The following is a 12,675-nucleotide window of genomic DNA, read 5'->3' on the forward strand; positions in this document are numbered from 1 at the left end:
GCCGCCCGAGCCGGGTCCAACCGGCGTCTCCTCACCGATCGCTGCCGGGCAGGGGCGGGGCCAGCGGCGTCCGCTAGGGGGCGCCGTTGGATCGCGGCTGGATGCGGGTCCCCGTTTGGGGGAGGCGGGAATAGACTTAAAAAAAAAAAAGGAAAAAAAAAAAAAAAAGGAAAGCTGCGCGGGCCCTTTAAGAAGAGAAAGTGGGCGTGTCCCCTCGCCGCAAGGCCCCCGCCTCCCCCCCCCCGCGCCGCTCCGCGATTGGCCGCTTCGCTCAGGGCTGCCCGTTCCGTTGCCTGCGCGGAGGAGTAGAGCGATCGTCGCGGCGGGCGGTGCCGCTGTGCGGGAGGGGACGGCGGCGGCGGCGGCGGGACGGGAGACGGAGGAAGGCGGCGGGGAAGCGGTATGGGCGCCTGACGCCCGTCCCGTCCCGCCGCCGAGGGACGATGGCGCGGCCCCGCGGCGGGCGGTGGTTGCTGGGCGTCCTCCTCGCCCTGTGCCGTTTGGCCGCGCCGCTCGCCAAGAGCCTGGAACCGGTCTCCTGGAGCGCCGGTAACCCCAAGTACGTGAGGCCGGGGAGGGGGGGGGGGAACCGGGGAGGGTGGTGGTGGTGGTGGTGAGGGGGGGGGAGGCAGTGAGTGTGGGAACCCGCCTGGCAACCCCCCGCACCCCGGCGGAAAAAAAAAAAAAGGAAAAATTGAAAAAAATGAAAGATTGACCAAACCGGCAGGATTTTTAAGGGGAAAAAAAACCAAAAACCGTCCCCGGGAAGCGGAGAGGGCACCGCGAAGAGCGGCTGGAGGCTGCGGTCGACGGACGGAGAAGGAGCGACCCCCGGCTGGAGTACGGACCCCGCCGAGCCCAGGCTGCTGCGGGCTTTCACCTTCGGGGCTTTTTTTTTCTTAGAAAAATGTACTTTTAATATTTTTTTTCCCGATTTTTAACCATGGTTTCGGGTTTTAAAGATTTTCTTATCTTCAGGGTTTTTTTTTTTTTGACATTTTAAAATGCCTTTTATTTTTTATTTTTAAAATTTTATTTATTTTTTCTTCTCTTTTTCACCGGGATTTGGGGAGGCTCCGCCGAGCCCCGCCGCCCCCCGCCGGGGGGGCCGCCACCGGGCCGGATCGCCGCTCCCCTGTACCACGCCGACGCTAGAGTTGGATTTACTATCGTTTTTTAATTTTTCTTCTGGGTTTTCTCTCTTTTTTTTTTTTTAAATTTCCCTTCTAAAAGCAGGCCACGGAGGAAGGCGGGGGGGGCGCAGGGCGCGGTGGGACCCCCCCGGTCCGGGTCCGAACAAAGCCGAGGGGGCTGCGGCGCTCCTCCCCAGCCCGGCTCCGGCTACATATACAGCTAAATTAGATATATATATGTGTTGTATGGCTGCGTACGTGTCTCTGCCCCGGCTGAGGTGCAGGAACAATGAGAAGGGGCTTTTCCAGCGCGCCGGGATGAAGGGCGAGGAGGAGGAGGAGGAGTGGAAGGTGCTCGGCCGCGGTCGCTGCTGACCTGGGGATGTGGTGTCAGGATGGTTTTGGTAGCCCTCTTGCTGGGCTTTATCTTGTAGATCACACAGTGTTTGTTTATCTTAGCCCCTTCTCGGTTTAAAAAAAAAAAAAATCCTGTTATTAGCCTGATTTTTTTTTTCTTTCTTTCCCACCATATTTCTCAAAACAAAAAAAAAAGAAGAAGAAAAAAAAAAAGGCGTTTTTGAGGGTTGAAGAGAACCGAAACAATTTGGACAACCTTCCGCGCTTGGATGCTTCTATTCCAACCAAACATTTATTTCTTTTTTTGGGTGGGAAAGCAACTTTGCGGGCACACGCGTGTGCACACACGCTCTTGAGCTCCAGCCCAGCGCATTGGAAATGCTGGGATGAAGGCTGCGGGGGCTCCCCATAAGTTAATTCTCCTGCTTGGTGTGTTTTTTCCTTCCTTCTTTTTGGAGATATGTCTGTTGGCTGGGAGCAGAAAGAGCCGTTACCCTCGGGAATTGCTCCATCGGCGAAGGGGAGGCAAATGGGTTCCGGAAAATACCTTTTTCTTTGGAGAAAAAAAAAGGGCAGCTGGAGGTAGAAATCCCTTCGGCTCGGTGGTGTCGGGGGACGCCATGTTGCCCCCGTCGCCCCAGTCCGCTTTCGTAGCGTTGGCTTTCATTAAATTGCCAAGGCCTGGGAAGTTGGGAGGCGGCGGTGGCGATGCGGTGGGCAGGCTGGAAGCCGGGGGGGTTGCACGCCGGTGGGTTTTCCACCATCCTCCCGCTCTGCCCGGGGGGCTGTCTGCGCCCGGCCCCGGGTGCGGTGGGCTTGGAGGCGTCCCTTCCCGCTGGGGTGTCCGGGGGTAGCTCGGGGTGTTTCTGGGTTCTCCCCCAATTTGGAGCTCGATGGTTGTCCGCTCTCGGCGCAGCTTTTTGGTTGCGTGTCGTCCCGCGTGGGGACTGCTCCCGGGGATGCCCGGCGTGGGGAAGCAGCCCTGGGGGGCTCGGGGGCAACGCCGGTGCTTCCCTAGCCCCGGGACCCCACAGGGATGGGAGAAGGTGGGAAGTGCCCGAAATGTCACCGTTGCCACCCGGAATCGGCTCTGCCGGGGCGGGATGGGCGCTGGGGAGGGATCCCAGCGGCGGGGCAGGAGCCGTGGTTGGATTTTGCCGTGGTGGGGGCTGTGGGCGCCCGGCCATGCTCCCACTCGCGCCCCATCAGCCTGACCCCGCACCCTCGTCTTTGGGGTCCATCTTTGGGGGTCCCTCACTTTCTATTACGCCTTAATGCTCCCGCCTCCGATTTTTGCGGGTGGCATGGCGTTGGGCAGAGCCTCTTCGCGGCCGCTCCTGCCTGCAAACGTAGTTGAGCAAACCGGTCTGGGGAACCGCCTGCTGTAAGGAAGTCTGGTTCCAGTTTGAGGAGAAGCCGTGCTCTTTGTTAGACTGGGCTTACTCTCCTGGATAGATGCATTAAAACCCCCCCACGCGCGCTCGCCACCGTACTTTTGGCTTTCAGGTGCCTTCCATGGGCGATGCCGTGTCTGTGCCAGCCCTCCGCCCCGCTCCGCCGAGCCTTAACTCTTGTTTTTAGAGTAAAGAGAGCTAAAGCCTTTTAAAAATAACATCGCTAAGTGGAATTTTCCAACAGATAGAAGGAGAAAGCGTCGCGCGTTGGGCCGTCTGGCCTTGGTGGTGTCACTGTAAATAATGAAAATATTTTTCTGCCCTTTCCTCCCCTGGGCGGCTCGGGGCTGCGCTTACTAAGTGTGGGCTCGTAACTTCGCCGGGGCGTCACCGGCAGGTTCCTGATCTCGTGGTGGTTATCAGAGGGACGCTGATAACGCATCTGATGGAAGGAACGATTTCCTAATCGAGTTAAGACTAGCTTAAGCTGCAGCACTGTATGCTGCGCTGGGGAAAGGTTTCCCTTGGGCTCCTAGTTGCGTGTCCAAAAGCCAGCAGTGAAATCGTCACTGTCTTCCTAGTGTGAATAATTCTGTGTCTTTAAAGGGGAAAAATTAGGCCTAGAAATGCTTTCGGCTGGATAAAAGGTGATGATGGTCACAAACCCGTGGTTGGGACAAGCTCAGCCTAAATGAGATCCCCTCTGAGCGAGCTTTCCCCGGGATGTCTGCGGAGCCCCTTGGAAGGGGTCTCGGGGAGCCAATATGGTTTTAATTTTATTCCATCGTGTCCGAAGGGGGTTTCACGGGGGGGCCGGAGGGTGCTTTTGGGATTTAATCGGCCCTTTTGCTGCTCAGTCGGGGGCCTGGTGGGAGCGTGCTCTTGTTGGACAGCCGGGAATTGCAGGAGAAATTCTGGCTAAATCCTTTCTGAACTCCCTTGGCTGTAATTTTGGAGAAATATTGACCCTGGTGGGCTCCTGTGCCGACGGTTAAAAGGAAGCATTCCTAATAAAATATGGTTTGGAAAATTCATTTCAGGCTGGAATTCGCCTCTCCAGAAAGTATTTTAATAAGGAGGTGGGGGAAATGGGACACATCATCCGTGCAGCTCTGAAGAACCGGTCCTTTCGGCTCTGCTTTTCTCCCTTTCCCCTATATAAAGTTTTACTCGGCTCTACTCGCTCACCAGCCCTGCAGAGCAGCCCAGCAACTTTCTAAAAACAAAATAAATGTATTTATTTAAAAAAAAAAAAAAGAAAAAGGAGGGGGAAAAAACACCAGACAAAAGTCTAATCTTTTGTGGTATTTTTATTCTGTCTTTAATGACATTATGGTGTCCTATTGAATTTTGTAAGCCTTGAGTTTGAAGCCTGGCGTATCTTTGCCTTTTTTTTTAATGCCTTTTACGAGGGACAAAGTGCTTGCGGGAAGGCTGTTTCTGAGGGGAATGGCTGGCCTGGAGCTCTGCATCGGTGGGTTCACACTTGTCGGAGCAGATGTAATTTAATTACCGTACCAGTGGGCGCATGAGGCGCTTTGCAGTATAAGGAGTTGGGAAATACGCTGAAAACACGCTGCTTATTTTTAATTAAAAGCCGTGTTGGGCTCGCGGAGCCTTCGGAGACTCCCTTCTCCTGGGGAGCACGCTGGGCCGGGAGGTGGGGGCTCCCTGGAGGACTGGGGGGCACGGATGGTCCCGTAAGGGATCCTATGGCCCCCCGCGCACCCCTCTACCTCCCCAGGGCTTTGCTTATTCTCCGAAGGCTGGTTTGGGTTAGGTGAGCCTGGACGGTCTGCATCCCAGTTGGAGTTTCCCTCTGGAACGGAGGAGCCATTTCCAAGCGTGCCGGGAGGTCGCGGCTGGGAGGGTGCTGCACGCTCCGGTGCTGGGGGGCCCTTTGGTGGGTGCCAGGCTGTCGAGCACCCTCCCAGCATGGAGGGCTCTTGCTCTCGCTCCCCGCCAAGGCAGAAGGGCCGGTGCCCGGCCGACGTTGCAGCGGCCAGGTTACCCTTCTTGCTGTGCCTGGGGGAAAGGAGCACCCAGGGCTTCTTGCGTGTCGTTTGGGAATGACTTCATTAACTTAAATTAAAAAAAAAAAAAAAAGCGAAGGCAGGGCTGCGGCTATTGCAGTAGCTGGGTAAATACCACTGGATTCTATAAAATGGATTTAACTGCTTCCTTTAAAAGAAAAAAAGAGCCGTGATGGGGTGGCTGATTGATTGTAAAAGGAGCCGTAGCTTTCTCCAGAGCAAAACAGCTGCCGCAGCTCCTCGGGGCCGCATGGCTGCGGGGACGGGACGGGGCTTTTGTGCCATTTCTGACCATGGAGGGCTGGGTGGGAGCTGGTGGGGGCTGCTTCCCCCCACCGCCGCACCTGAGCGGCTTCATCGCCTTTGGTTTGAAGCCGCTCCTTGGATGCTGGTCCCAAAGAGGCTGCGTGCGGCAGGGTGGGATGTGGCCTCGCACAGCCCGGTCCTGGCCGGGTGGGCAGGGGTCCCCTCTGAGCAGCTTTACTGGGCGGGCAGGGGTCCCCCCCGAGCCCTGCACGTGTTTGTACGAGTCACGGGGATTGCGAAGAGCAGCGATGCCCGTGCGGCCCCTTGCACGACACACGTCGGGAGGTGCTTGGGTTGTCCCCTGGAAACTGGGGGCTTAGCTATAGGGGTGACCCTCTTCTTTCCGTGTAGGATTTTTTGGGTCCCGCCTGCCCCACAGCTTCCCAGTGGCATTCCGGTCCCTGCCCCGCTGGCAGGGCACCCTGTCATCAGCAGAGCGGTGGTAGTGCTGCTGGGAAGCCGGTCTACCCAAGGAGCACTGGGGTCCGGTGGGAAAACATCTTGTACCGATCAGTAGCACATGCTACTTGGAGTCTGGCAGCTGAAACAGGGTGGGGAGAAACAAAGCTGAAATCCATTCTGTGTCTAATTAATGATTGCTTGTATCGGGAGAGCAGGAGGAGGACTCTGGGCTCGGCGCTATCTTGGCGTCACATCTGGGCAGGAATGTGGCGGCGGTGCTGTGGGGCTTTTGTTGTGCTCGCCTCGAAAGAGCCGGGGTCCTTCCTGCTGCTTTCTGATGCTTTTCTCCATCCCATCCCTGGCTCTGGGGCCGGTGGCATGGTGGAGAAACCTCCTTGGGCGAGCAGGAGGGGGGGGGGGGTGGTGGTGGTGGATTGTGTGTTTGCAGAGAGGTTCGGTGCCCCTCCGTGCATCCCCAGCATCCTTCGGGGAGGTTTTTCTTGCCCCTCGTATCTTGTCTCCGGTTGGAGCACCGGTGTTCTGCTCATGGCTCTGCTGGAGCTTCGGCATCCCGGTGCTCCCGGCTGGCTCCACCAGCCTGTCCAGGCTCGGTCCCAAAATGAGTCGGACAAGCCAGGGCTAAACGTCCTGCCTGGTTAGGCTGGATTTGCGGACGGGGTGGGGTTTGCGCAGCTTCTTCGCTTTCGGGGAGCGGGGTTCTTCCTCTGGGGCTGGAGCCAAACCCCGCAGAGGCTGTGGGTGATGCCAGGAGGGGATTTGGGGCTTGGGGGGCCTCCAACACCCTCCAGCCAGAGCATGGGGGGACAGGCTTGGGGGGGTCACTTGTGGTGTTTCAGCGAGCGGTGGCTTCTCCTCGGTGAGCTCTCCCCGCTGGCGCCTCCGGACGGGATCCGACCCGGCTCAGGTGCCGGCGTGGCAGTGCCGCCCCGGCCGAGCCGAGCAGCTGCACTTCAAAAATGCCAGCTATTTATAACCCTGGCTCGGCTGCTCTGGAATAACCTTTCCCTACCCGCAGCCGGCCCTTCCCAGGTGGGCTGCTCCTGCTTTCCAAGGCCGTGGGACCGGGTTTGCCAGCGGGGCTGCCGTGGGGGCTGCGCCGAGAGACAGCGGGGCGGGGGGGGCTTGTTAGCATCCGACCGTGAACTTCCCTCGGTCTTTTCCAAGGGCTCCGTCCCGCCGTGATGCTGCGCCTGCGCCTACGTGTGCCGCCTCTGCTGGCTCGGCCATCGGCGGGGTTGGGCCGCGGTGAGGGGCTTCGTGCTAACGCGGTTTGACGTGGGTCGGCTCTTGCTGGGGGTGGGATGCCCAGGGGACGCTGCGGGAGCTCTCTGTCGCTGCTCCTTCAGGCTGGAGTTTTGGAAGTGCCTTCCTCGTGGTGGCCGGGTCCCCCTCCCCTGCAAAGGCCTGGGGTGGGTGCCGTCCCTGGGAGGGGTGTCCCAGCTGGTTTTGGTGACTGGTGTCCCTCGTCGTTCCACGTGCGGTGATGGGACACGAGCGTCCCTTTTCCCGGCAATCCCTTTCCTTGTACGTGGCAGCGGCTGGCGGCTCCCTGGCTTGCAGCACGAGCCCAGCCTTGGGGACCATCTGCCCCGCCTGGCTTTCGGCATCCGACGGCTTCCGAGTAGGTACTCCAGAAAAAACAAAATGCGTTTTCACGGCTTCTCGGCCAGAAATACCCTTACACCATTAATATTGATCACAGAGCGTTTGCATGTTTTCCTTCTCATTAAGGCTGGGAAACGTCTGTGGTTGCACATGCATTAGTGGCAAGGCTGAGACTTGACACCGTCTTCTATATCCCACCCGTTTTAATGTTTTAATGGGTTTCTGAAACGTGCGAGCGCAGTCTGGTGTGTGGGTTTGCGCGCAGGGATGGCAGCCTCGGGTCTGGCGGCAGCGCGGTGCGATGTTCGGGGACGCAGTGATGCTCGGGGATGTGATGGTGCTGGGCTCCGGCGTTCTTTGTCTGGGCTCGCTGTAGTATCGCAGCCGAACGCGAGGGGGAGGTCCACGGGCCCCCCCCCCGGCTCCCACCGGCGTTTCGGGGGGCAAATTGTTGATGTGCGTTGGAAAGGGGGAATGGGTGCAAAGGTGCTTCCCCCCTTAAAGCGGGGGGCAGCCGGTTTTTGCCCAGGCAGAGGGTCAGGGTGGGCTCCCCCCCCCAGTGCCGGCAGGGATGACGGCATGCCCTGCCTGCAGCCGGGCGGGCAGCATATGGAAAGGATCTGGGTGTAATATCCCGGGCTGCAGCGCGGCTTTGCTGAAGAGGCCACTTCAGCAGGGGACGCGGCGTGGTTAGTCCTCCCGGCTGACACATCCCAGGCCTTCCTCGGACTTGAAAGAGCTGGAGTTCGCCTTTGAATCTGAGGATTTATAGCCCTTTTAGGCCTCTCCAATAAAAGCACGGCTCCCTCCTCAGCCGGAGCCCACCGTCTCCCTCCTCCGGGCTCATTATCCCGGGGATTTGCGTTGCGCGCTCTCGCTCTGTTGTCGGCTACCGTCGCTTTCGTCAGATGCGCGGCCGAGAACTTCGGAGCGTCACGGCGGAGCTGCGGGTCCCAGCCGCGCTGCCAGGATGCGGCCCCCGCCATCATCTTCAGCGAAGGCGGCTCCAGACCCAGCAGGGCGAGGACCCCTCCTTCGATGGTGCTGGGGGTACGCCCACGTCTCCCCGCTGCGGTTGGGGACCGTCGGCTCCCCTTGCCCCCGCGTGTTCCCGGTGATCCCCCTGCCGTCCCTTGAGGACCACGAGCAAACTGGGATGTGGTCCCATCCCTCTGGGCGAGCGCGGCGTGCCCCCACCCCGCCTGCCTCGTCTCGGCACATGTGGGCACTTAAGCATCCTCAGCCCTACGGATCGTGTCTGCTTTCTACCAGGCACGACAAGCCCCTAACTGTTTAAAGAGAGGCTTAGGAAAGAGTCCAGAGAAACGACATAATAATTATTGTATTACAAATTGTTTCCTTTAATGGGCCCTGTCGGATCGCTCAGTCTGCTAAACACATTGTGCCCTCCCCCAGCCCCGCGCTGCTGCGGCCCCTTTCCACCGCTCCAGCCTCCCCTTCGCAAACCCGGCCCCGCTGGAAAATTCCTCCTGCCGAGGAGCCCGGCTGGTGGGGTGAGGGATGGGGGGGCTGCGTGGGGACCCACCCGCCCCCCCCCCCCGAGGGGCTCCGTAAGGTGAGGGGAGGATGGAGCGGACCCGTCTTCGAGGAGGGGTCCTCTCCCTGCAGGGGGGTGGTGGTCCCTGCCCCTTCCCGTCCTCCAGAGCGTCGCGTTGCCCTGGACCTCGTGCATCCCAAGGGCTCTTTCGGGCCAGTGGCACCCCCAGCTGATGCTGGGGGCTCAAGGGCACCCACTCACCGGTCAAAAACTTCTTGCCTTGCCCGCACCGGTGCCGCAGGCGGGGCAGGATGGGCAGAGCGAGGCTCCTGCCCTTCCCCGGCGTTGCGGTGCTTGCGTGGCGGTGGACGGCTCCCAGGCAGTTTTTTGGCAGCTCCCACCCCCGAGGGCTGCGGGGTGTAAGGAGAGGAGCCACTAGCGGCAGCGCGAATTTTTTCGTTGCCCCCAAAGAATAAACGTGTCGGAATTAAGCAGCAGGTTACGTTTCTTCAAGGCCGAGCAGCAAATATGTTTTAAATTTGGCAGCCGGCAGCGGAGAGCGGGTGGGAGAAATTTTCCAGGTATTGCGTTACACTTTCCCCTAAAAGGGCTCTGCTTTGGGGCTGGGGATTAAAGGGAGGAGAGGAGGGGGCGGCCGCGGGGACGGGGGCTGCGGACCCCCTCCCTCGCACGTGCTCGCAGCCCCGCGCGCTCCCGCTCGCTCCGGCACATTCCCCAGGGCGCGGGGGCCGCGATGCTCGCCCCGGCTGACTCAGGCCCTGCCCGGGGCAGAGGTGCGCTGCGGGGGATGGTCGGGATTAATTTTTGGGCTTCCTCCCTCTGGGCGCGATGGGAAATTTCCACCTGGCTGTGGGCACCGCCCTGCTCCCCCGGCTTGCCGGGCTCTGCCTTGCCCTCCTCTCCTCCTCTGATGTCTTTAATAAATGCTTCATGCAAGAGCGAACCTGGGATCCACTCCCAGCATGGAACTGGGGCTCGGCCAATTAGTCAATTATTTTAGAAGAAGAAATTAAAAAAAAAAAAAATCTTTTTTTTTTTTTTTTTTTTTTTTAGGGGAAGGTCTGGCCAATGCGTCAGCCGGCAGCCCTTCTCCCGTGGGAAGCGCTGGGGTGGGTGGGAGCTGGGGGGGGCTTTGCACAGCCCCTGCAGTCACTGAACTCGGGTGTGTGTCCCCCCTCTGTGTTGGTGGGACAGGGTGCTGCCCCTTGTACCAAGCAAGAGATGGGGTCTTGGCAGCTGCCTGCGCTCTGGCTCGCTGCCTGTGTCCCCTGCACTCGGCTGTCCCCCCCCAGCATGTCCCTTGTCCCTGGGCAGCCAGGCGGGTGGTCCATGAGCATCCCCTCCAGAGCTGGCACTGGTGCATCCCATTGTTTCCAGCTTCCTTCGCAGTGGGAGGAGGAGGAGAAGATGTTTCCCCAGGAGGTGGGGAAGGGCTGTCCCAGCCCCGTCGGGGGGCGTGCAGAGCCCCCTTCCCTCTCGTTGGGCAGAGCGGCCGTGCCCCGTGGTCCCCACTGCCTGAGGGGGCCGGGGATTGGGGGGGACCCGGCTGGGCTGGGGTTTCAGGAAGGCGCTTGGAGGTGCGAAGGGCTGGAGGTGCCTGGAATTTCCCCTTCAGCTGTGTTTGGTTTTAAATTTGTATTATTCTTTCGTGTAAATTCCACGAGGACACGGCCTGGTTGCGCATCCCTGCTGGCGTGTGCTCTCCGGTGGTGCACCTCCCTCCCCTGCACCCCTGTTAGTGGTGCCTCAGCTGTAGCTAATTGCTGAAATAATTGGGGCAGCAACAGCCTGGCAGGGCAGCGGTGCTGGGCCAGGGTCAGTGGGGGGAGAAGAGAGAAGGGTCCGTCATATGGCTGTGCCTCCCAGTCCCCCCACCCCTCTCCCACCCCTCCGTCCTGCACTGGCACGGCTTTGTGCCTGTTGCTGGTGTTGCTGCACTAGGATAACTTTTCCCTATTTCTTTTTTCTCTTTCCCCCCCCCCCCCCCCCCCATGCCTGAGCTACAGAAAAACTCAGCATTGGGGATAGGGGATGGAGGAGAGCCGGCTGGTGGGATGCTGGTGGGATGCTGGAGGCTGTCGGCTCGGTGTTCCCTCCCCAGGAGCGATGGGTGCTGGGGCTCGGGGGGTGGCTCTGCAGGGATGGCACGGAATGGTGCACGGGCCCATCTCCTGGCTTCGTGTCTCAGGCTTTCTTTGCAGAATTAAACTTTGTTCCCAAAAAGGCGGGGAGAGGATGGCACCCTGGGGTAATGGTGGGGAGCAGCCAGTGCCCTTCCAGGGACTGCCTCCATCCTGCGTGGCCGGGGTGGGGGGAGTCCCATGCAAACCCCTTCCCAGGAGCGGCTCCCGATCCCCGGGAGGTTTAACACTTGATGCTTTTGATCTCTGCCTTGACTTGGTTAGCGATGGGCGCTGCTTCCCTAATTACCCCCTTCATGTGGGGCTGTGCTGGTTGTTTGTGCTTACCCGGTCTCTCTCTTTCTCTCAAGAAAAAAAAAAAAAAAAATACCCTGGAAGGGTGTGTGCGGGGTGGGGGAGCGCAGCGTGCTTTCCCATACCACGCAGGAATCCTACAGCGCTCTTCATATAGCCCTGGGTGCTCCCACCCACGGCAGGCAGTTTCATGCTCCTTGGCTGGTTTCATAACATCCAGGAGAGGCACGAAAGTCTTCCAAAACCACCTCCCTTTGCTGCGCGTGGAGCCCACGGCCTTGGGAAGGCGGGTGGGGGGTTGCCCCCCTTTAAGGGTGCCAACCAGTCAGTGGGGCTGGGGGTTCTTCGGTCATGCCACCTGGCTGGGAGAGTGCCAGTGCCCACCTAGCATCCCTTCTCGGCTGGATTTTACTCCTTTCGGGGTGCAGGCTGCACATCATGCCTGGACGTGTTGTGGGATGGTGACGGTGGCAGGGAGAGCGCAGGGACTCCTGCTGCTGTCCCCAGCTAGGGGTGGGCGAGAGCCGCAGGGTCCTCCTGGCTCCTGCTTTCCCAGGCACAGCCTTTGCCTTCTCCTTTTTCCTCTTCGAGCATGAAGGCGTGTGGGTTGAGGATGGAGATGTGTGGTTTGAAGATGGAGGCACATGGACCATCTTGCAGTGCTCCCAGGAGTTCCTCCCTGCCTGTAAAGCGGTGTTGGAGGTTTGAGGGACGTCAGACTTGCAAGTAAAGCATGAACATGCTGCAGCTTTGTACCAGTGCACGGGCGGAGCAGAGAAATTTTTGTATTTCTTATCCGAGAGGGCTTTCTCCTTAAGGTACCTATGGGTGCCTGTCCCTGGTGAGCCCGGTTCACCCCGCGTGCCCGAGACTTGGCAGGAGGGACCTTTCCCGTCTACCCTGCGCCCTCCGATGGGAAAGCCTCCGCTGCCTACTTCTTGTCGGGGAGCGGGGCGAGAATCCTAGTTTGTTGAAGAGATTTGTTGATAGTACGAATGGTTTCCTTACACAAGGACGGGGAGCGGGTGACAGATACAAGAGCGGTGGGATAATTGCTTCCAGATGCTGCCTTCCCTCGTCGCCGGAGCGTGTGTGTTCCAGCACCCTGCCAGCTCCAGCGAGCAAAACCAGGGAGTCAGCCCAAAAAAGGGGGCTGACCCAAGCGGTTTCAAACAGCTCAGACTGCGACGGCTCTCGATTTCACCGCATCTTCTGGCAGCCGGAGCGGTCCTGTGTGGATGTGGGAGCAGGCCGGCTCGGGAGCTGCGGCTCTTGGGGTTCTGCGAGCCCCCGAGCTGGGGCTTTATGAGGAACGCTGAGCGCTGCCGGCCTCGGGATGCAATCCGGAATTGGCAGCGCCGGCTGCGTTGTGCGCGGCAGGCGGCTCTCCCGGATCCGTGCCGGAGGAGGCTGCCTCCGCTGCGCCCGGCTTCCCCGCGGCTCGGGATGCTTTTGCTGTAAACACCGTGT

At 59.6% G+C, this 12,675-nt stretch overlaps 1 protein-coding gene across 1 annotated transcript in view; it reads left to right on the forward strand.

Annotated features, from left to right (window-relative positions):
* Positions 1-300: 300 nt before the first annotated feature.
* EFNB1 (ephrin B1) overlaps positions 301-12,675 on the forward strand; it is a 56,090-nt gene continuing 43,715 nt past the window's right edge. The window contains exon 1 of the mRNA XM_069811625.1: positions 301-559. Coding sequence (XP_069667726.1) covers positions 444-559 — 116 coding nt within the window. The 5' untranslated portion in view covers positions 301-443. The remainder of the gene's footprint in view (positions 560-12,675) is intronic.

This window comes from Haliaeetus albicilla, chromosome 23 (genome assembly GCF_947461875.1).
Source record: "Haliaeetus albicilla chromosome 23, bHalAlb1.1, whole genome shotgun sequence".
In the NCBI taxonomy this organism is placed as follows: domain Eukaryota; kingdom Metazoa; phylum Chordata; class Aves; order Accipitriformes; family Accipitridae; genus Haliaeetus; species Haliaeetus albicilla.